Source organism: Syngnathoides biaculeatus, chromosome 11 (genome assembly GCF_019802595.1).
Source record: "Syngnathoides biaculeatus isolate LvHL_M chromosome 11, ASM1980259v1, whole genome shotgun sequence".
In the NCBI taxonomy this organism is placed as follows: domain Eukaryota; kingdom Metazoa; phylum Chordata; class Actinopteri; order Syngnathiformes; family Syngnathidae; genus Syngnathoides; species Syngnathoides biaculeatus.
The window spans coordinates 12,051,870-12,075,918 of record NC_084650.1 but is presented as its reverse complement, the minus strand read 5'-3'; the positions used below and the strand labels follow the sequence as shown (position 1 = coordinate 12,075,918).

The 24,049-nt window shown below is 44.8% G+C and overlaps 1 protein-coding gene across 8 annotated transcripts in view; it reads right to left on the bottom strand.

Moving 5' to 3' along the window:
- Positions 1-24,049, bottom strand: part of drp2 (dystrophin related protein 2) — a 144,429-nt gene that overhangs the window by 74,037 nt on the left and 46,343 nt on the right. For all 8 annotated transcript variants that reach the window (XR_009797219.1, XR_009797217.1, XR_009797218.1 and 5 more), the window contains exons 3-6: positions 12,072-12,228; positions 2,633-2,753; positions 792-903; positions 87-243 (exon numbers count right to left, since the gene is read on the bottom strand). Coding sequence is in view for 5 of the 8 variants with exons in the window: in XM_061835708.1 (XP_061691692.1) it covers positions 87-243; positions 792-903; positions 2,633-2,753; positions 12,072-12,228 (547 nt within the window). In the remaining 3 variants the exon portion in view is untranslated. The remainder of the gene's footprint in view (positions 1-86; positions 244-791; positions 904-2,632; positions 2,754-12,071; positions 12,229-24,049) is intronic.

Genomic DNA, 24,049 nt, shown 5'->3' with positions numbered 1-24,049 from the left:
GATCTAATTTCAATCCAGGATTCAAGATAAGGTCGAGTGTGCTTCGAAGAGATAAAAATAAAGAGGGCAGAGTGCCATCTATTTACCTTGGTGGCGTCTATGTGGTCCTGCAGGGAGTCGATGAAGAGGTCTCCGACGGGCTCCCAGGCATCTCGCACCCCTTCAGCCTGCTCAAGAGCTATCGCCAGCTCCTCCATCACGGCCTGAATCTGGAGGAGATGCTCCAAAGTCCTCTCCATGTGTCTGGTGGGTTCGAAAACAAGAGGGGTCTAAGTCTCTTTTCAATTTTGTGGACCCGATCCCTTGCTTAGTTGCAATTTTTCAGGAGAAAGGAAAATCACAAAATTATGATGCGCGTCAATTATTTACAGATTTTCTGGATTAGCGCTCAAGCCTAGCCCCTAGCTCCCCGCGAATAGCAGCGGTTCAACATTTGTGGTAATTTCTGTTACACTCTGAACCGGTTCCAAGTCAATCCTATGACACATACACAATAACAGATTAACAGTACTTCCATTGACACCTATGGACAATTGTAGAGTCTTCTAGGAATGTGAGAGGAACTGGATTACCCGGATAAAACCCGTTCAGCCCCCAAGAGAACATAAAACCTCCACACAGGAAGGCCAGAACCAAGATCTGAACCCACAACCTTTTCAACGGCGTGGCCCATGACCCGTTCTCAGCATCTCCAACTATTTGTGGCCTTCATCCTTTGGGCTAATTGCGCACCTTTCGAATTTCACCGCAGCAATTCTTTTCAACGGCAACGTTAAGAAACGAGCAGTGACCTGTGCCGGTCCACACAGCGAGCCATCAGCTTCGCCCACAGGTCGCTCGTCACGTTGGCCTGCTTCCACACCGAGCGGCTCACGTTCAGGATCCGCCGGTGGGGTGATACTTCTGGAGACGAGGGACAACAGAAATTTTACAGGGAGAAAAAAAAAAAAAGGGGATTACACCCTTTGGTGCCAATCGCCCTTCAAATAATGAATAAAAGAGCCATTCCATTTATTTATATAATTTTTGTGCTGAGAGACAAAAACATGCATGTTGTCTTTGCATTGGGTTCTACTAGTTTTGGTTTAAACCATATACTGTGTAAAAGATTGAAAAAAAAAAGAATAAAAAGAATGTTTAAAATGATGACAATCTGTTTACACAAAGATTTGGGAAAGGAAGGGTAGGAGGGAAAGAAAGTGCACTAGGAATTATGGAACAAAACAAGGTGAACTTCGTGATCTACAGCCGTCACTAAGTCATGCCCAACTTTTAAAGAGTAAGACAAACTGTACTGTTGAAAAGCTAGATGAATCATATTGCTACATATTTTCACTTAGTATATCATGGCACTGATGGCTTCCTTTTTAGGAAAATGCATTTTCATGGGCTCGCAATTATTATGCTATGAAAACACCGATGACCTTTGCTACGCGGGAAGCTGTTTATGTGCTGTTGGAAAATGGAAAAGCTTCTCAGCTGAACTCGAAGGGAGCGACACCTTGGGACGCCCTGGGGAGGAAATTCAATTCAGCCACTTGTGTCCGCGATCTTGCTCCATCGGTCACGACCCACAACTCGTGACCACAGGGCAGAGTGGGAACAGAGCTCGATCGATAGATAAAGAGCTTTGCCTTTGGGCTGAGCTTCTTCTCCACCGCGACAGGCCCGTACGGAGTCCGCATCGCTGTCGAGCTCCTGCTCCCTTAATTCCTTATTTGTGAGCAAGACCCTAAGATAATTAAACTAGTACACATCTGGTGCAAAGATAATAAAATACGCTCACGAAAAATGGTGAATAGTACGGTAGTAACTGAGTGGGCTTTCTTGTGCCGTGCCATGACGCGTCTATTTTGGAATACTCACTCACATCCTGCTGGTCCAATCAATATTAGTATTAGTAATATATTTTGTAGACTACCGCACGATTTGTCACTTTAAACTACTGCCTTTGCACCATTGTCATTGCACTATAACGGGAACCGCGAACGGGTGAAGAGATTCTGTACAAGCTTTACACAATGTGGGACATCGACACACTTATCTTGTCCATGTTCTAAATGAGGAATAGTTCCTTTCAATCGAAGTTTCTCTTGTTCTTTGTTGTCGTTGCTTTGTTGTTCTTGTTCTGTATGTCGTACCAGGGCAGCACCGACTGACGGAGGAAAAATTCCCCGTGTGTTTTCACACACTCGGCCAATAAAGCCGATTCTGATGTCAGGAACTGACAACGCCCCTCCTTTATCTATTATGACTTGTCCACGGCCGGCTTTTGAGTCCTAACACAAAAGCTGAGAGTCACTGATATAACTTATGTAGAAAAGTATTACTAAAGCTCTTTAGTTCAGATTTGGTTCATTTCTGACCACAGATCAGTTTTACCTTGTATTGTATCAAACCAAAAGTGATCTTGGGAACTTGGAAAGCACATACTTGAAATTCTAAGGTGTGCAGATCTTCTCTCTGTACTCCAGTTAAATAATTACTCTTCATAGAGTACACATATCCCATCGGCCATGTAAACTGTACCTTGGAGTGGAGTAAATTGCCCCATGAAGTATCCTATCGTAGATTGACTGCCAACAGTGAACTCCATCTGTATACTTATTTTCTGACATGGAAGGGAGCTGACCTTTGCCCTCTGCCACGGTCTCTTCTGGTTCCTGGAACGGATGCTGAGCCAGGAAGGACTGGGCCGACTCCAAGACCGAGTAGATGAACGGCCCTCGAGACTTGACATCCTCCATGAAAGCCTGGTAAAGAGGACCAGAAGAGACGGAAGCGTGCATCAGTGAAAGAAAGAACTCAAAGAAAAACAGTTTCTCAGCTGTCTCATCCCCTGACCAGACATCTGAAAGGTTGAGAACGCACTGCCCTTTGTTTATAAAAGATTCAGCTACAAGAGCATCGTGCAGATTGGCACAGCCTTCAGACAAACATGACGATAATCCTTCACAGTGAGAGAAAAAAACCTCAGCGGGTTTGGCTTCCAATGATCTGTGATTCATACAAATTTATGTCAGCCATCTGTTACAGTATTTACTCCCAGGCAGTCAATGATTGTGATGTATCACCACTGGGAAACGACTACCTGAGGAGAGAGAGAGTGGAAAAAAAACCCCCGACATTTGCAATCCTTACAAGTATACCCGAAGGCACCATTAAGCAAGCAAGTAGATTGAGGCACAGACCGAGCGATATCTGCCAGGTCCCGAGCTGTGGCTCATTTGGTCCTGGGCCAAGTGAAGGAATACTTGTCGCAGTTTTGATGCTGAACAAATTAAGTCCTCGTGCGGGTAGAAATTCCCCGTTTGCTCCTGTAAAGGATTTAGTTTCATTTACTCACAAACAGTTTGGCAAAGGAGGGTTTACTCTAACAAAAATTACAACATACTGTATCACGGGTAAAACTTGCATGTGAAAACTTCATAGCCAGTTATGGATCAGGAATTCCTTGTTCTTCCTCATCTGGGCAATTTTCTACACCGTGGGCGAGCTGGAGCCTATCTCCAAGGATTTCGGGCAAAAGTTGGACTGCGCCATGGACTGGTCGCCAGTCAGTCGTGACAACCACTCGCGTTTCTTTTTGCATCTTTGCTCACAAATGAATCACCACACCATCAATGACTGATTTTTCACATCATTGGTCAACATCATGCTTCACCTTTCACACCGCCGCTAAATGGCGGATTTTGAAGCTATCATTTTCAGATGGCTCTAAATGAGTTTTTACAGTTACAGGAAAATCAGAATTTACAGTTCTTATTAGCGAGACCGTGTCTTTTCACTAAGTACAGTATGTTAACATTAAGATACTGGAGTTTTGTTTTTTTTTTAAATAAAGCCTTGTTTTTTGAATGTCCCGGTTTTCAACTGAAAATTTCGAGATTTTTTTGCTTCCGTTTTTGAACGAAAATCGGTACTCGAACGTCGCTAAAAAAAAACCCCGTTCTTAAGAGACGGCAGAAACAAAAGACAAAAGATTCATTTTTTGTTAAAAGGGGGCGAGTCAACACCCCCGAAGACATTTGATACGTGCAGTTGATGAAGCATTTCTGCATTTTTTGTTTTTTAACTTGAGTTACAAATGTTTTTGTGTTACTTTTTGCAAAAATAAAAAAATGCACCCCCCCCCCATTGTTGTTTGTTTAAAGTTATTCTGCACTTGTGTTAATAAAAAATGTTCACAAAGCTGGGGGCCGAGTCGCTACAGATATGGCCTAGCGTACCCTACAACTAAAGCATACATTTTAAGCAAAAAATAAATATATTTCTTTCATTATTTTATTATATAAAATATTTTAACTATACATGTATTTCTACTATGCAGTTTATTATCAGGAAAACTAAAAAAATGCATTAAATAGCCCAATTTTTTTAGGCTTGGAATGCATAATTTCTTTTTCCATTCATTATAATGGAAAACAATGATTCGGTTTTCGAACAATTGACTTTTTGATCCGTTACTGTATATTTTTCTGTACATTTTGCTGTTTAAATATACGTTTATTTCTCTTTTGTTTTATGTTAGTTTTACATTAAACGTAAGGTGGGAAGTGACAAAAAAAACTCAAGACAAGCACTATTTGCCTCTAACTTGGGAAACTTCGAACAAGAGAGAGTGACAACTAAGGATTGCATATGTTGTATAAGTACTGCTGGTACTCGTATATGATTATGGTACTAATACTACAAAGGAAAGCTTGTTGGAGGAGTAAAACGTTTTGAATAAACGTTTTTATATGGTCGATATCTATTCATCGAAAGTGGGCCTGGAACATATCTGAGGGGTTCACCGGGTTCAATTCTTTAGGTACTGGTTCGAGATGGTTCAATCCAACTTAAAAGCATCACACAACTTGTAGAGTTTCAGTGGGGAAACACCAGACGAACAAGTACACGCCAGAACGAAGACAGCAGGAAGTTTGGAGAGCACAAGTTGCTGAAAGGGATCACAGAGTTCTACTGGCAGAACCTCGCGTCCTCCTCCGTTGTGCTGGAAACCCACGGATGAGCCCAGAAAGCGGAATGAACCCTCGAGGTGAAATCACACGACTTGCTCGCAAGCACAAAGGAGTTAATTAAACGGAAAGCAGGCTGCTCGACTGGAACTCCATTGAAAAAAAAAGCCGATGAGAAGCTGTGCGAGAAGACACGCGACGAGAACCTTCACGAAAGCCAGCGTGTTTTTCCATCCTTCCATTTTCTGTACAGCTCGTCCGAATAAATCTTTTTTTTTTTTTTGCCCACCCCCGCAATCCAAGGATATGCGCTTTCTTCAAATAATTTTAAGGTGAAGAGCATGTGCGTCAATGTCTATTTAGTAGTTCTTTAAATCTAGGATTCCTCCAACATTTAGATCCAGGGAGGGAATTATTATTTTTTTTTTTACAAGACCCTCGATAATCCTATTGAAAGTGCTTTTAAGATGCGGGTTACTTTTCTCTACTTTGTCAATCAACATGTGCAAAGATTTCCATAAAAGAATCTGCACCTTGCCGATGAACATCATCTCGACGTCATTTCTTTTGGACTCTTCCACGGAACTGACGTATTTTACGTTCATTTTCAAGCACAACCAAAAGTATATGAACAGCGAGGTCACGAGAAATAACAGGTGCACGAGGGAAGAGGTTGTGATGACATAAATACACCATATTGTGGTTCATATCGTGATTCATTTATTACAGATTCAGTGTATCATTTTTTTTTTTTAAATAAGTCACCCAGCATCTCCATTCTGATTCAGTTAGATTTTCATTTTATAAGATTCTAATGTCGCAAATTACTCACAATTGAGTGCTTATTCTCACTAGAAAGAAACCTTAATGAAAAATCTCAATTTATACATTGGTAAGTCATAAAATTGCTAAAGGATGCAAAGACAGCCAGTTCATAACACAAACCACATTTAGAGTTTTATGAAATAAATTCACAAATACCAACATTAGCCCGATGAATCGTTAACACACATACAAAATTGATGCATAAATGCAAGTAAAGAGCGGCGTTTAGCTTGATTTTCAGTACTGTAAATTTCAGTTTATGTATATAATGTGTTAAAACGATGTTTAAAAATGTATTTACAAGCTGAGTATGAGGGGTCCAACAACTGATCCATGAGGGACCTCATAGGTGATTACCATTTGTTGAGATTGAGCACTTCCCATTGGTTACAAAAACAACTCCTTTCCTCCAGGTAGGACCTGAACCATTTAGGGAAAGTTCCATTTAGTTTTCCAACCTGCTCAGCAGGATATTAGATCCTTAGATCCAACCAGACCAAAATCGACGCCTTTTCCGAGTCGGTATTCAACCTTTTATATCACCACTTCGATAGGCGCAAATTCCGTACTGTGATGAGTTCAGAAACCTGATTGAAATTTGTCAAAAAGGCCCTTTAAAGTCAAGAAATTCCCGAGTTGATTAAAAATAACTTTGTCAACAATCTTGGCTGTGACATTGAAATTCTAGATGGGTCTATAAATTGCTAAGATGGACTCACCCATTCCTGTTTTTTTTTGTTTTTTTTTTCCAGAAGCGGCTTACTTGGAAAAATGAAAAGCAGAGAAAGTAATATTTTTTTTTCCACGGAGCTTTATATGAAGAACGTTGTGAGGGTCACTGCTGCTGCACTACTTCAGTTAATACTACAAAACTCCTTCCACGGTGTGCTTTGTCATTTGAACGCTACGCTAATCGTCTTTCAGCGCTAATAACGTCGTGGACGAGGTGGCCCCGTGCTGATAACAAATCTTTGACAAATACTACGAAAGGGTGACGACGTCATGCCAGCTCGGTAGAATTCGGAGCGTCGCGCAGCCGAGCGATGACTTTCGCGATCGTCCCGGCGCCCGGCAGGCTCGATGAACACCAGGTGATGAGATTTTCAGCGCAAAAGCCCAAACGCAGCGCTAACACGCGGCAGTGGGTGCCAAGGAAAATATGAAATGTCTCAAAATTTGAGAGCTGTCGTGCTGGATGAGATTCCCTGAGCATATGATTGGAGAGGGCGGGGAATCTCACTCGCGTCAGCAACCACAAACAAAATTCTCTCCTCTACCTTTTCCTCCGCTCACCATTTTCATCCACTCCAGTTCTCCACCGTTCCCCATCCTCTCGCTTTTCTGACCACCACGGGGAGCCGATCTATGGATTCCTGGACCGGCGGCCTTGTTGAAACTTTAATACTGGATAAATTTCCCACTCTCAGAGTCTTGATCTTCACTTGAAGGAACGTTAAGACTCGCCTTCAGATCCGATTACGATGAATTATGCACAGTGGAGAACATTTCGGAGGCAGGAAATGACTTCAATTATGTCGCCCGCATCCCATTTACTGCTCCCCACCACGGACGGCCCTTCTCGAGGGGGTCTGTTGATGAAAAGACGGATTTTCTCTCCCTTTAACGCCACCCAAAGAAAGAGTCTGCAAACAGCCAGAAATCCACCCCCCCCCCCCCCCGACCCCCATCCTGTTGCACACATGCTCACTCATCCCAACGCTGAGGAAAGAAAAACAAAACGCTCCCTCGCAAACGCTTTCTCACCCCAAATCCCCTGGTCAGGCTCAAGGACACACACCCGGTTACCACACTCCTGAACTAAGACACAGGCATGCAGTTTTTCCTCCCACCCCTCCATCAGCACAGATGGGAATTCAAAAAAAAAAAAAAGAAGAAAAAAACGGGATAAATCCACTTAGGATCAATAATTCACATTGCTTAAAACACTTTAATTCTCCAAAGAAATCCGGGATGCAATTTCCCTCCGTGCTTTGTTGCGGGGGGCGGTGGGTGGGGGAGGTTGTGGGGGGTTTCGGAGCGAGCCGGCGACGGGGAAGCGGAGACGTTGCGGATTATAAATCAGGTTGCGCTGAAAATGGGACAGTGAAGAGGCAAGAAGAGGAGAGAAATCCCAGACAGAAAGTGAGGAAACGAGATGAGCACCAACCATTAGCTTTACTTATTAAACGTGTGTGAAAACACGCTTTCCTCTCTATTTACTCATTAATTCAACTTCAGTCCTTCACCTCACAGGTGTCCCCCAAGGCTCTGTCTCGGGGCCCTCATATTCATCACGTTTCCCATTCCCATCCACAGATAATCATCCACTTGCTCTGCTGTGCAGATGAGAACCAGCGCTACCATTTTTAGCGTACCCTTTCTTCTAGTCGGTAACTTTACAGACTGCCTCTGTTCTATTCACACACGGGTGCTCCGGTCGATCGCGAGGCCGTCTTGGTCCATCGCGGGACGGCGTGCCAAAAAACAAAAACAACAAAAAAAAAGACGTCAACCAATCTTCCCTCTAAACTGCGCGCATGCGCAATTGTGTGCCGCTGATGCAGTCTGTTCGCAGATGTTCTGCGTTGCGCGTGCAAAAAATAATAATAATCCGAGGCAAACTGAAAGTATAACATACAGCTAATCAGTTTTTGGCATTTTGCAATGTGATTCAGTGAGTGAGGGATGACTGGTTGTTACATCCAATGGCACAATTCACACACACACACACACACACTGTAAAAAAGAAGAAGCCACTGGTTTCTTTTAGGCAGCACACGGAACTTTCTCTAACAAGGACCGTTGCTCCGCTACACTGTTTTTCCTAGTTTACCGTAAAACCGCTCCTCACTCTTAAAGACGTACACGCAATTGTGTACCGCTGATGGATGCAGTCTCTTCGCAGATATTGTGCGTTGCGCACAAAAAAAACAATAATCCACTGCAAATTGAAAGTATAACATACAGCTATTCATTTTGTGGCATTTTTCTATGTGATTCAATGAGTGAGGGATGACAGGTTGTTACATCCAATGGCACAATTCACATACGTACTGTATGAAATGAAAAGAAGAAGCCACTGGTTTCTTTTAGGCAGCGCACGGAACTTTCTCTAACAGCAACCGCTGCTACGCCAATCTCTCTTTTTCCTAGTTTACGGTACAACCTTGCCCTCTTAAAGACGTACACTCATAATTACAAATGTTACAGTAGTTACACAGCCCATCAATGTATTTTTATAACGACAGCGTCCACCACCACTGCTTTAGGTAGTCCGGGCAACGTTGAGCAAAGACGAGCTAGACGTGCTGCTTATGTTCATTTTCGATATTAATGGAGAAAGTTCAAAAAAAAAATGCTGTTGTTTTAAAACGCAATGACTGTCTGAGTATGTGAATAATGGAAGAAAAAGTGGACGAGATTTTCTCTTTTCTGAGTGGGAGTGAGTCTGGTCAGGGCACCCCTGTTTTAACCCATCGCCAAAAACAATTCCACAATTTAACTCTCGACTTGGGTTCAAGTCTAGATGTCATTTTCCACCTCAGCCCGTCATCTAAAACTCCCATACAGGAAATAACATCGCACGGTCAACAAACTGCGTTCCTCCATCGTTCACTCCCCGTTTTATCTCCATTCGCCGGAATTGCCTTCTTTTGGGCCTCCCTCCATAAACGCCGACTGGTCCCAAATTCAGCAGCTTGAATCATTCCAAGCTCTCCCTCCCTTCTCAGCGCATCAGCCCAGTTTTTCACAACAGCTCAACCGCCGACCGGTTAGATTGAGAATCCATTCCACCCCCCCCCACCCCCCCGCTCACTTTAAAGACTACCCCTAACCTCAGCCCAGCGAAGCTGTCAGACGTTCTGCCGATTGCCGACACGTCTGTGATGCTTTCGATCTTCGGCCTCGCTGAACCCCCCGCCCGCCCGCTTTAGTCACCGCGGATTATGTGGCTCAGGCTTTCGAACTACAACCTGACTTGTGCAGCGCAGACTCCATTTCCCTCGTCAAGGCCGACCTCGAACCGTATCCGTTCAGAATACTTCCCCTTGTCCTCTTTTTACGCTGATGTTTCTCGCGCTTTTAATTGTTGACCTTGATGAATTTTACCGTTTGTGTCGTGTGATTATTAATGCCTTGCTCCCATCAGGCGGAGACTTCTGCCCATTTATGATTATAAAAGCATCCAAATTATGGTGTAGTGGTACACACGCCTGCCTTTGGCGCGGGGCAGCGTGGGATCGATTCCCGCTCAGTGATGGTGTCGATATCTGCCCTACGTCAGACTGGCGACCGTTTCAGGGTGAAGTCCGCCTTTCGCCCGAAGCTCGCCGGGATAGGCTCCAGCTTTCCCGTAACCCTTGTGAGGATAAGTGGCGTGGATAATGACATGACATGACAATCTAGCCCGACATTCACTACGGCTAATACACACCATATGGAACAAGTGCAAGTAAAGAGCAACGTTTAGCTTGATTTTCTACAAACTGTAGTTAAGGAAGCGCTGCAAAGTATTTTGGAAAGCAGCGGCAAGCACCCGCCTACAATGCAGAGACCGTCACCGTGATCCGTGGTACCTAATAGTGTAGCCAGCAAGTTGCCTAGCTTTGGCACCTTGGCAGGGGTTGACTTTCATCTCACGCAAGCAGAGCACACCTGCCTTGCGTTTGTGTGGGGTGTGTTGATGGTGACCTCAAGTGGACATATAGAATATTCATCCATCCATCCATTTTCTTTGCCGCCTATCCTCACGAGCGTCACGGTGAAGGCTGGAGCCTATCCCAGCTGTCAACGTACACCCTGAACCGTTTGCCAGCGAATCGCAGGGCACATCGAGACAAACAGTCACAATCACACCTAGGGGCAATTTCGAGTGTCCAATTAATGTTGCGTGTTTTTGGGATGTGGAAGGAAACCGGAGTGCCCAGAGGAAAACCCACACAGGAAAAGTGTTTAGAGGTGCCTTGAGATCAGAGTTGAATCCCTTCCAAGGAATGTTGTGTAAAAAGGAAATCAAATGTAATACATATTTGAGAATCTTTTTTCAAATTAATGCAGTGCAAAGAAAATATATTTAATGGTCAAACTGATAAACTGTAGTTTGTTTTTTGTTTTGTTTTGGCAAATGTTTGTTAATGTGTTATTTGATGCCAAAGACACATTCCAAAAAAAAAAAAAAAAAAGCTGTGGCATGTGTCCCAATCACATTTCCTTTAAATAACACTCAAAAAGTGTTTGAGACCCAAGCACATGATTCATTGAAGCGTCTTTGCATTTCTTGCTTGATGAATAACTGCCGTTGCTCAACAGTCCATAGTCACCGCGGTCCTGTTTTGTGCTTCCTTCTGTGCCTCACAGTTTCAATGGAAGAAAATCCGGACGGCTGGCTCCGAGTATTGTCACAGTTTCTGTCTACATGTTTTGCTCTTCTGTTTGTGTTCAAACAATTACTTCAAGGGTGTGTGCCTGGACTGCACATTTACTTTAATATTTCCCATATCAGTTATCATTGTATTTCTTAATTTATTTTAACTATGTACGGTGACCACAATAAGCTTATAAATAAGACACCTATAAATATTAAATATAAATAATATATATATATATTCTAATAATAATAAATATATAATGATATGCAAATAATCTAAATATTATTAATAATAATAATAATTAAATACCCATTCACAAGTTAAAGTTAAACCTTTGATGTACTTTCCAATTTTGCAAAAAGTGTTATATCAAAACAGAAACTTAATAAAGTGTTACTTCTGTTAACTCAAAAAGCAAAGGTGACCTTGCAAATCTTTTTTACATGATCAAACTGTAAGAATGTTCCATGAACTGCTGGACAATAAATATTGTAAAATCCTGCGATAAGAGAAGAAGGCTTTCTGTCTTGAAATGCCAACTCGTGACAATCATGACTCACGCCCCCCCACCTTGATGTGCCGCTACAAAAAAAAAAACAAAAAAAAACACATTAAACAGATAATAGTAATGATTTTTGTTCTCCCCTCTTGTCTGAAACCAATTTTCCATAGAGAACGTAGATATATGTGACAGAGCAATCACACGCATCACACAGATCATAGCACACGACCCCGGGAACACCCTCAATCCGTTTTCACGCCAAGGCGACAGATCGCGAGTTTAAAAGTGGGAAAGGGGGCACTCGGCGGGACTCGTCCTTGCCAAGAAGCCGTAACACCCTTTGAGTACGTCTGGCTGGATTGCGTAAATCCGTCACACGACGGATTTGAAAACATATTTGGGCTTTTCCGTTACCTGGTGGAAGTCCCTCTGGTGCTGCACGGCCCCCGCGTCGCCTCCTATGGGCAGCTGCTCGGACAGCTCCTCGTCCTTCGCCGTCAGCCATTCGATGATCTCCTGCAGGGAGAGCTGCAGCTTGCCGCTGTTGTCGGAGATGGCCTCGATCCGCACGCTGACGGAACACACAAAGCCGCATTCGGTTACTGGCTTCCCGCCGCGGCTCGACTCCGGACGGGACCGGGGGGTCTTGCTTGGCGAAATCTTTTGGAGGACTTGGCGCTCATGAGACTCGACTTGAACCACATGACTTAAAGGGGAGTTTACCATTACTTTTAAGTACTATTATTGATGAAAATAAGTATTTGAACACCCTGCTATATTGCAAGTTTTCCCACTTAGGAATCATGGAGGGGTCTGGAATTTTCGTCGTACGTGCCTGTCCACTGTGAGAGAGATTATCTCAAAAGAACAATCCAGAAATCACAATGTATGCTTTTTTAACATATTTATTTGTGTGATACGGCTGCAAAAAAAAAGTATTTGAACACCTGTCTATCAGCTACAATTCTGACCCCCAAAGACCTGTTAGTCCGCCTTTAAAAGTCCGCCTCCACTCCATGTATGATCCTGAATCAGATGCTCCTGTGTGAGGTCATTAGCTGCATAAAGACACATGTTGACCCCATACAATCAGTAAGACTCAAACATGGCCGAGACCAAAGGGCCGTCCGAAGACACCAGAGACAAAATCGTACAACTCCACACGGCTGGAGAGATCTACGGAGAAACTGTCAAGCAGCTTGGTGGAAAAAAGGTCCACTGTTGGAGCAATCATTAGAAAATGGTAGAAGCTCAACCTGACGCTCAATCTCAACCGGAGTGGAACCCCATGCAAGATAGCACCTCGTGGGGTCTCAGTGATCCTTAGAAAGGTGGGGAATCAGCCCAGGACTACACGGCAGGACTTGGTCAATGACCTGAAAAGAGCTGGGACTGAAGACGTCACGGTTTGAAATCATGCATGGCACGAAGGTTCCCTTGCTTAAACCAGCACATGTCAAGGCCCGTCTTAAGTTTGAGGAGTCGTGGGAGAAGGTTTTGTGGTCAGATGAGACCAAAATGGACGTTTCTGGTCATAGTTCCATTAACTGTGTTTGGAGGAAGACGAATGATGAGGTCCATCCCAAGAACACCGTCCCTACTGTGAAGCATGGAGGTGGTAGCATCATGCTTTGGGCGTGTTTTTCTGCACATGGGACAGGACGACTGGACTGTATTAAGGAGAGGATGACCCCGGCCGTGTATTGTGAGATTTTGATACTCGGTATTTTTCAGCGACAGCCCAGAAAACTGTCCGATCTAGAGAAGATCTGTGTGGAGGAGTGAGCCAAAATCCCTCCTGCGGTGTGTGCAAACCTGGTGAACAACTACAGGAAACATTTGACCTCTGTAATTGCAAACAAAGCCAACTGTACCAAATATTAACATTGGTTTGCTCAGTTGTTCAAATACTTATTTGCAGTTGTATCACACAAATAAATCGTACATTTTGATTTCTGGATTTGTCTTTTTAGATTATCTCTCTCACGTACAATGAAAATTTCCGAGCCCTCCGCGAGTTCTTCGTGGGGAAAACTTGCAATATAGCAGGGTGTTCAAATACTTGTTTTCTTCACTGTACTTTTGGGTTACTCCAATACCAAATGTGTTGAAACGACAAAAGAAATTGAATACAATACATAATTACAGTAACTTGCTTGGTAAATGTTTAAAAATAAGAACCAATCCCAGTTTTGCGGCTTTCGTGTTCGTCACTTTCGCTTACTTTTTCCTACTTTACAGCAAGTAGGCCAAAGGTGGCAGAAGTGCAAATGAAGGTGCAGCCAAAGTGAGGATAATTAATTCATTAATTATAGTAATTCGTTATCTGAGTTGACACATTGTTATTGTGCAGTTGTGTAGTTACACCGTCGCTACATTAAGTGTAATCCATTTGTTGCCGGCACAACACCAAAGTAGATACCAGTAACCCCCCCCCCCCCCCATTATTATCGTTAATTACGCTCAAGCGAGGATACGCGGTATAGAAAACGGATGGATGAATGAATCTTTAGTTACCACCAACAGCATGTCACGTCGCCAAGCCGAACGAGCCGCGGAATAATGCCGCAGATGTGCAAGACGTAACCGTGTCGTGGCGTGTGCGTCGCCGAGGGGCCGAGAAAGAAGATTTTTTTTTTTTTTCCCCCCGCGCGTGTATCATTAGCGCGTATTCATCAGCGGGTTGGCCTTGGCTCACATTAGCGAGCCGAGAAATGTAAGTGCGAGGCCATTTTCTGCACACACACGACAGGCTCGGAATTGCATCAGACGTGCCGGATGGAGGGAGGGAAAGAGAAGAAGAAGAAAAAAGCAAATTAATTGATTAGCTAATAATTGAGTACGCCGGCAGCAAGCTAACAAGCCGTTTGATTGACGTAAACGTATTTGTTTAGCAATATGCTTACTCTTGGGGTTGCAGTTGAAATACATGCAAATATATTCATAATAAACAATAATAAGTAGCTATCATTGCAATATTGGAACCACATTCCACATTCCGGTATATTAAGCAAGCAATATTCTGAGCGGTGCGGTGGGGGCAAATGGTTTGAGCGTTGGCCTCGCGGTTTTGAGGACCCGGGGTTGGAATCCCCGCCCGTGTGGAGTTTTGCTCCAGCACTCCTCGCGACCCTAGTGAGGATAAGAGGCAAAGAAAATGGATGGACGGATGTCAAATTTTGAACATAAAACTTTTATGTTCTTATGTGTGAATGGCAACGGGCGGATGCACAAGTTGGACCTTCTGCCATCTCGTGGAAGAGCATTTCGTTGCTGTGGCCGCCACAAAGATAATTTTCAAACTGTAGGGTTTTTTTTTTTTGAGCCGCTTATCCTCACCAGGGTCGCGAGAGTGTTGGAGCCTATCCCAGTTGTCTGGCCCGGGTTGCAGGATAACGCTTACCCTGAGAGCAACCAGCTGTTATCTAACTTTTTAGGTCCAGGGGAGTTGAAACACGACAAAAAAAAAAATACATTTTTTAGAGGGAAAAAATGTTCCAATGTTACACCCATCCATTTTCTTTGTTGCTTATCCTCACAAGGGTCGGGGGGGGGGATGCTGGAGCCTATCCTAGCTGTCAATGGACAGGAGGCCGCCCGGGTACACCTTGAACTGGTTGCCAGCCAATCGCAGGGCACAGAGACAAACAGCCGCACTCACAATCGCACCCAGGGGCAATTTTGAGTGTCCAATTAATGTTGCGTGTTTTTGGGATGTGGGAGGAAACCGGAGGGCCCGGAGAAAACCCACGCAGGCACGGGCAACTGTTGTCTGACTCCATGTGCCTTGCGATTGGCTGGCAACCGGTTCAGGGTGTTTTCTGCCTCCTGCCCGATGATACTCTCGCGACCCTAGTGAGGATAAGCAGCTCAGAAAATGGATGGATGGATGGATGTTGTGAGGGAGGAAATGAGGACAGTGGGTGTCAGAGAGGAAGATTCACGAGATGGGCTTAGATGGGGAAAAACGATGACGCCGTTGCGACCCCTAATCGGGACAAGCCGAAAGGAAAAAGATTTTTCACGTATCGCGCAGAGGTCTGGAATTTGTCATCTTGTCCTGTACGGCGACGTCGCACGTTCAGACGCATTCCGGCTGCGGCTTCATTTGAAATAAAATGAACTCCGCCGAGTCGCCAAATTTATCATCATTTCACACACAGCAATAGCGGCAACATCTCGGAACGCCATCACAGGGAAGCCGCGATCAGATCAGTTTAATATCGCCATCATATTGTGCTAATGAAAGATCCCCGACCTTTTCATTTCCGGGATCAGCGGCGCGCGAAGGATCCGCCGGCGCTAAGCTCGGCGTTGCTAGCTGCGCGGGGGGGAGAATTCGCATCAATTTTTAGCTAGGAAATGTCAAAACGTGCCGTGACTTTGCCAACCTTCGTCTGCAGTTTAGCGGAAGAAAGTTGCACGCCAACCCCCGCGTTCCTTGACAGGTACCATCCAAAAGTAAATAGCATCGTCAAACTGAAATTCAACTCCCCAATCAGTCGGAGAGGTTGCGGCGTGAAGCTTAGCGTTGGCTTCTATGATTAATTAATGCGTAGGAGACTGAAGCAGAGTTTTGGGCTGTTACAGGAGAGGAGCTCACTGCTGCGTTGCCTTGGGGCCAAACGGAGGCTTTGAGCACAGCCTTTTTCGATTCTGCTCTTCTCTTTTTCCCCTCCTCCTTTGCACTCTACAGAATTTTGAAGAATGACAAAAAAAAAAAAAAAAAGTCCACAGAAAGGCTGCGCCACGTTAACGACATATTTTTTAGCCGGAGAAGGTCTCCCAGTCCCCACGAGCGGAACCTTTAAATGGTGTATCAGGATCTAAGTTCGACGTCAGGAAAGGGAAGTCTGAGAACGTACACGGAAGCGATTGCGGCCACACGTTAACCTACGTAAACCTCCCTGTGACCGACGTTTTTTTTTTTTGAACACGCTTTCTTCTCAAATGAGGCAACTTGGCATTATAAATACTTCTTAATCATTTTAGATTGAGAAGAAGAATAATTCCTACCAGCAATGAAGCGATTGCTACACGGGCGTGTCTGTATTTTGGTTATGCACCATCCCTCACGATTAATCGCCGAAATCCATCGATCTTTTCCGGTATTTTTCAACTGGTATTCCATAGAATGATCCATTTGAATATCTGTCTCGTCTGTTGTGACAACCGACAGCTGTCATGGTCCTGCCGGTCCAGTCCTGGCTGTGCGGGTTGCCGCGCTGATTGGGAGGCGCACACCTGCGCCTCATGCTGGCCGATTGGCCCCGGTGTATATAGGGCCCCGGGGGCGACTGGTCCGGCGCCAGATCGTTGCGGTTCATGCCCCGTTCCGGCACCCCCGTATCTCTGATCGTTTTCCCGTGGGTACCGACCTCCGCCTGTTCTCCGACCGACCCCGTAAGCCTGACTCCTTTGATATTCCTGCCTGCTTTGATCGATCTCCGGTGTACCGACTCCTGCCTGTCCGCGGACCTGACTACCGCTGCTGCACCTGACTGCCTGCCCGATCCCCGAGCTTGGAATAATAAACGTTTTTCCCGGATTACACCTGCGCCTCCCGACTCCTGCATTTGGGTCCTGCCTCCGTTCCGACAGTTCTAAAAACAACGACTCCGGCGGTGCAGAGCAGCGAGGTTTAACCGGTAATATGGCGCCGTGCAAACTGTGACGTCACGTGCACGAGCTCATATTTTTATACCGCAGAAACCTACAAGTGAACAAATGTTGACGTGTAGTAGATTTTTTTTTACTTTTTAAATTATACACATAATTGATAGTAAATACCCGTTTCCACCTTCTTTCAAATGCTCTTCAAACTATTGATCGGAGCAGCGCGTTTGCAGTCGGACGGCGTCCGGCGTGCCTCGCACGAACTCGCCACGCCGAGGAAATGCGTTCACACAAGGAAATTGCTCCCTCGCTCACGAGCAACCCAAGTCTGTTTCTGCAAGTAAGTGCGCTTTCAAAAAGCATTGTTGTCTCATTGGTGACGCAACACTCGTGAAACATTATAATTGGATGACTCGCTGCGGGGAGCACGCGAGCCAAGGTTGCGATTCAACGACGAGATCAATGCACTTATTGGTTGATGCTCCATTTTCGAGGCGAGACGGGGAAATGAAAGGAATGGAAATGGAAACTTCTTTTCATCTCTTTGCAGCTTGCTGATCTATCTTGTCTAAATTGTATCACGATTACAATAATAGATTTGATGACGGTTCGAAATATGAAAAATGGTGCTTTTGATTGGATTTCTTTTCAGAGCCGATCAACGACGTCACGGATCGGAAAGGTGAACGTGACATTAAAGCCGATCATACGATCAGGGTAAACTGCTACTTATGGGTCGATACCGAGCAAGCTGACCAGATCGATGTAAAATCTTAAAAAAAAAAAAAAAACAAAAAAAACATAATACAATGATTGGTAAAAGCTTTTTAAACTGGTATTAAAATTTAATGCAGGTGTCAAACTCAAGGCCTGGGGGCCAGATCCGGCCCGCCACATCATTTTATGTGGCCAGCGATGGCAAATCACGCCAACCTCTGTGATTTTTGTTCAAAACTGTACCAAAATTTCAAATTGCCATATCATAAAATCATAACGTTGAGGTATTGCAAGCATTTTTGACATTACCAAACATCAACAACAGTTGAAAAACCCATTACCCTTGATTTCTGATGCCAAAAGTAATTCATACATTTCAATAAGTGTCAATGTGTTGAGGCGCTAAACGGTTTATATGGTTTCACAGTCCTAACGGCCCACTGAGGGGAAACCGGAACTACAATGTGGCCGGCGACAAAAAATGAGTTCGACGCCCCTCCTCTACAAAGGCAATATATTTAATGTTCAAACTGCTCAACCTTTTTGTGCAAATATTCACTCATAACTGTGTGTGTTTGGCTTTCTCACGAATTTTTAAATAAATTGCAGGGGGATTCTATTCTATTCTATTCTGTCCAAAAAAATGTTCAGCCAGCAACATTCAAGCAGCAAATACAGCATTTCCTGTTTAAAACTAAACCACATTTGGTGGCAGATTCTAACTTGAAGATCGCCACACAGGTTCACTGTGAACGTCACGTACTGCACGAGCGAATCGTGGAAATTAACATGATACAAATGCATCCAGATTTCATATATTTTTCAGGCACTTAAATTCTAAAGATGATGGCCTGTCAATAAATGACTTTGTTGGCGTTTCTAATCTCAATGGAGACTGTGGATCAGTGAGCCGGAGGAGGTATGTTTTAATCTTCCGTTCATCCATCCATTTTCATTTGCCGCTTATCCTCACGAGGGTCCCGGAGACTGCCGGAGGCTATCCTAGCTTGCAGGGGGCGGGGGGCACCCTGAATTGGTTCCAAGTGGATGTAGAAAAACCAAATTTGATAGCGCATAATTCAGTGGAATCCTCCGACGTAAGGCCCACGGACCCCCCGAGACTCCCTGATCCCCATTTGGAGAACCGCAAATCGAGCGGTTTGCAAGTCGGCCAATGACTTTTTCCCACTATTGGCTGCAGATCATCGAAAGCAACACCACCTTCTGGCCTTTTTCAACTCTCGACTCGGTAGTGCGTAAAAACACGGGCGGTCCCGCGATTGTCGCCTGCCGGTCCGGTCGTGAAAAACGCGTTCTGATCACTTAATCAGTCGGCATTGCCGCGTCTCATCTGACGTCGCGGCCGGCGAAAGAAGACGTCTGCCTCATTTTTGACAAACGACAGCGAACACGATTACGTCGGCGAGGACGTGGGCCACTCGGGGAAACGGCGCTTTGTTGTGCGCGCCGAGCGTAACTTGATGTCTGGCCTCAAGCGTCCGTTCCCCGCCGCGGCCTTCCTGAGATTTGCGGGAAATCCATCCGCTGAGTGACAAGAACATTCGCTGGGGTGTTTTTCAACTGAAAAATGTTGTGGAGGTCTGAGGAGCTCCCTGCAGTTGATGGCCGAAGGGAATCCGAAATCAGCTATTTACAATCGGTGACGGTTCAAAACGACCGAGCGAGCGGAATGAAAATCTAAAAAAAAAAAACGAGTTAACATCATAAATATAAGCAAATGACGTGCAAAAATGAATTGTTCACCCTCGGATTAATAAATGCTGTCACCAGTCGAGCTCGCCACGCAGGAATGAGACTTCATGGCAATCGATTTTTCGACAAGAATGAACACGAGCGTGTTATTCAACACCCATGAAAGAGGCTCGACTCAAACGGGCTGAAAAAGATGATTTCTCTGCAATTACGAGGCAATTTCTGCTTGACGGAGGCGACTCAACACTCGCCGGCTGTCTTTCTGAACGCGAGAGCCTCGCTGCCACGATCAATCGCTTTGCCCGACGTTTTCCGTGACTCGACGACGAAAACACGAGCGCAGATACTTGGCGTAACGCGGCGGAACAAAACCTGAAAATAAAAACCCCGCCGTATTCATTCATAAGGTTGCCGATCACCTTTGATGCTGAACGAGAAGGTTCCAGAAAAGACGCTCTCAGATCCGGTGTCAATTCGGGGATGTGATTTACTGATGCCAAAAATTGCCGGTAGCACTCCAGAGGATCATGCTAGAGCAGTGGTTCCCGAAGTGCGGTCCACAGACCCCACAGGGGGGTGAAAAACGTCTTTCCAGGGGGTCCGTGATCCGAAGACGAAAAAATGAAATCATCTGGAAGCTAATCATGACGTGAGAATTGGCCTTTCCAGCAAAAATAAAGAAGCAAGACCGCGTGAGCCACTAAAATCGAGTATTTCTTTGTACCAGAACGGCATAGCTGTGTCCAGGACTACATTAATCGGCGAAAGTTGAGGTTGGGGGTCCGGGAGCTTTTTGAATGACTCGCTGAGGGGTCCGGGCCCAGGTTGACTTTGGGAACCACTGTCCTAGAGTATTTACAAAAAGGCACTCATCTGACTGATCTGGTCTTTGCGATCCAAAAACTACAACAACAAACGAAAGAGATTAAACAAAATTCTATTCGTCAACAAATCATCTGAACCAACTCAATGATTAGTCAGGAGAGAGGTAGAGAGATTCTTTCGCCTTGTCCCGGTAGGGATCGCCACTGCGTGCCATCTCAGATGAATCGCTCATATTTGTTTGGCACAGTTTTGACGCCGGATGCCGTTCCTGACGCAACCCTTCAGGGGGAGTGGAGACCCCAGTGAGATACGAACTCACGACCCTTGGTTTACCAAAACCAATGATCGAACCACCCAGCTACTAAATGATTCGTCCAACAAACCAAGATTCTTCTCATCTCAGATGAACGCATATTTGTTTGGCACAGTTTTACGCCGGATGCCCTTCCTGACGCAACCCCTCTGCGTTTTAGTCGGGGAGAGAGAAGCTTACAGCAGCTGGTATTCCCAGGCGGTTTCCCGTCCAAGTACTAACCAGGGCCAAACCCGCTCAGTTCCAAGATCTGATGGGATTCGGAGTTCTCGGGGTAGCGTGGCCGGAAGCCAACAAACCAAGATTCATTTTTGGTTTTCACACTTTCCCTCGACTCTTATCTTGAACAATGTCAGCAACTCAAACGTATTCTACAACAATAATAGATGAAAAAAATACATATGGGTAAAATTAAATTACAATTTTAGCAAAAAGACTGAATAGAAATCAAAGCCGGCTGTCAAAAATGACCAAAGAATTCGAATGCCTGCATTCTCCTGAAAGAAAGAAAGAAAGATTTCTTTTTCACTTTTTCAACTCCTTTTCGTCTTTACATTTGTCCGTATTTTTGGGGTGCGGCTAAAAGCGAAGCCAAATACCGCTCGGGCTTTTTGACGAGAGTTACCACTCCCCACCCCCCCCCCCCCCCCCCGCCATTATACAAACGCGGAGCGGCGTCATTTCATCAGTCGCTACGCATTGCTATCGCTTTACGTGGTAATAATAACTTGGCCCACTTCTCCAACGTCGCGTGTGGGTTCTCATAACAGAGACACTTCAGCAGGGAAAGTGAACATTTTTATGAAATATAGCCGCACATGTTAATCAGCCTGTGGTTCCCACTACAGACATTGGAGAACATACTATATTGAACCAATAACATGTTTGAGTGACAGCTGAAATTAGAGTCGAGTATGTTTTCAGCATATTCCGGAGGGACGGGGGGTGGCTACAGCGTCCGACTGCTGGCTCTCCAATTTTGGTACAGTGATGCCTCGGTTCTCGACCACAATCTGTTCGAAAAGTGAATTTTTCAAAGACCGAATCATTCTTTCCCATTACAATGAATGGAAAAAGAAATAATGCGTTCCAAGCCTAAAATATTAGGCTTTTAAAAGCATTTTTTGAGCTTTTCCTGATATTAAAGTGCGTAGTAGAAATACAAGAATAGTTTAAATACTTTATACAATAAAATCATTGAAGAAATATATATTTTTTTTTTGCTTAAAATGTATGCTTTAGTAGTAGTGTACGCTAGGCTGGGAGTGCTTTGTCGTTTCTGTAGCGACTCAGCCCCCAGCCTTGTCAACTTTTTTTTAACAAAAGTGCAGAATAAACAAACAATAATGAGGGGGGGGAGCTTTTTTTGTTTTTACAAAAAGTAACAAAACATTCGTCACTCGAGTTAAACAAAAAAATGTTTCGACAACTGTACGTATCAAATGTCTTTGGGAGAGGTGACTCCCCCCCTTTGAACAAAAAAACGGATCTAATGTCATTTGTTTCTGCCGTCTCTTAAAAACATTTCTGAAGTGGAGCGGCTCATCGCGACGTCATTAAAATTTTGGCGCGCTCTGCTACATTCAAATTTATTGGGGTGATGAAGTTTGACAAAATTATGGATTTCGTTCCACCTGGCACAGATGGCTTTGGTGTCAGCACTTGGGACCAACAACAGTCACTACCGGGACACGTCTGTGTACAGAGGCTGCGTTATACACAATAACAAAAGTGTGCCACGCGCGTTACGTCATTTCCCATTTTTTTTCCGGGGGGCGTTCGAGGACCGAAAACGGAAGCAAAAAAAAAATCTTGAAATTTTTGTTTGAAAACCGAGGCTTCCCTTTACTTCATTTTATATACTTGATTTTTTTTTTTAATCATTTCATATTTGCCACACTTAACACTGTTTGGTGTGTCAAATTTTTCACTTCACAAGGACTTTAATGTTGCGTGAATTTGTGCAAATATGAATTTGCAGGAAGAGATACAACTAACTGTACAATGACAAGTATGCTATTCATCAGTTTTTGTTTTTTTTTAAATACTTCCAACAACAAACAATAGAAGCAACACAAACATCTAAAATGGATCTGTTCATCCCGCAGACACAACACAGGAGCTTGCCCAGAGACGATGCTCAGAAAATGGGGCACAAAACCCCCAAAGGGCAGAGGACCAAAGGAAGGAAGGAAGAAAGGAAGGAGGCAACCTCCATGACGGTATGGCTATATTTGGGAATCAACGCCGAGATGACCAAAAGAGACAGTGACGAAAACGGGGCCTGAAGTGTCGCCTCATTACTCAGACAGACATGCGGTGGGGTGGGGGAAGGGAAGGGGGCGGGGGGCGATCCACGGCGACGTGAGCCGAGCCCAAAGATTCATTCCTCACATGGCCGCCCACGCCCAAGCAGAGTGGCCAGTCCCCGCGGTGTGCACGGCGGGCAGCTCGCTACGTGACACCGAAGACGACGTGCGTCAGTGCGTCGGCGTAGCCGCGATTGGAAAGCGGGCCGCGCGCAACTCCCCGATCCGTTTTCAGCATCACTCCCTCGGCAATGGTGATGACGACGGCGTTCGAAGTCCGCCACGAGTACGGGACGTCGGGTCGGACCCAAATGCGGGACTCCGAGGCAGCGGCCTGATGTCGAGGGCGGTCTTATTCCGGGCAGGTGAGGAGTCCAAAAATGGCACAGGCACAAAAAACACGTGGCCGAAGGTAAGGTCCAAAAACACCAAAACCAGGTCGGATAGGTAGTTACGAGGCAAAAACAAGGCTTTGCTAAACTTGGCTGTGGTGGCACCGGAACGCTGGCAACTGACAATACAACACGCAAATCTTAAATATTATTGGCATCATTAGCCACAATGAACCGCAAGTGAGGAGCTGCTGGGCCTGGCCACGCCCCCTGACAAAATCGAAATTAGCTTGCCACAATATCAGCAATTTAAATATTTTTTTTTATCTTCGCCTTGTGATCTTATTAAACTCATTTTTGTCACGGGCCACATTATAGTTCCTTCAGTGGGCGCCTCATCATATTCATACATGTGAAATTTATGAAGTAGTTTTGCAATCACAAATCAAGGTAACAAAAAAAAAATGCTTGCGATATTCATCCATCCATCCAATCCATCCATTATCTACCGCTTCTCCCCAAAAAATCCAAGAAAAAACACCAACACTACAGTGGTACCTCGAGATG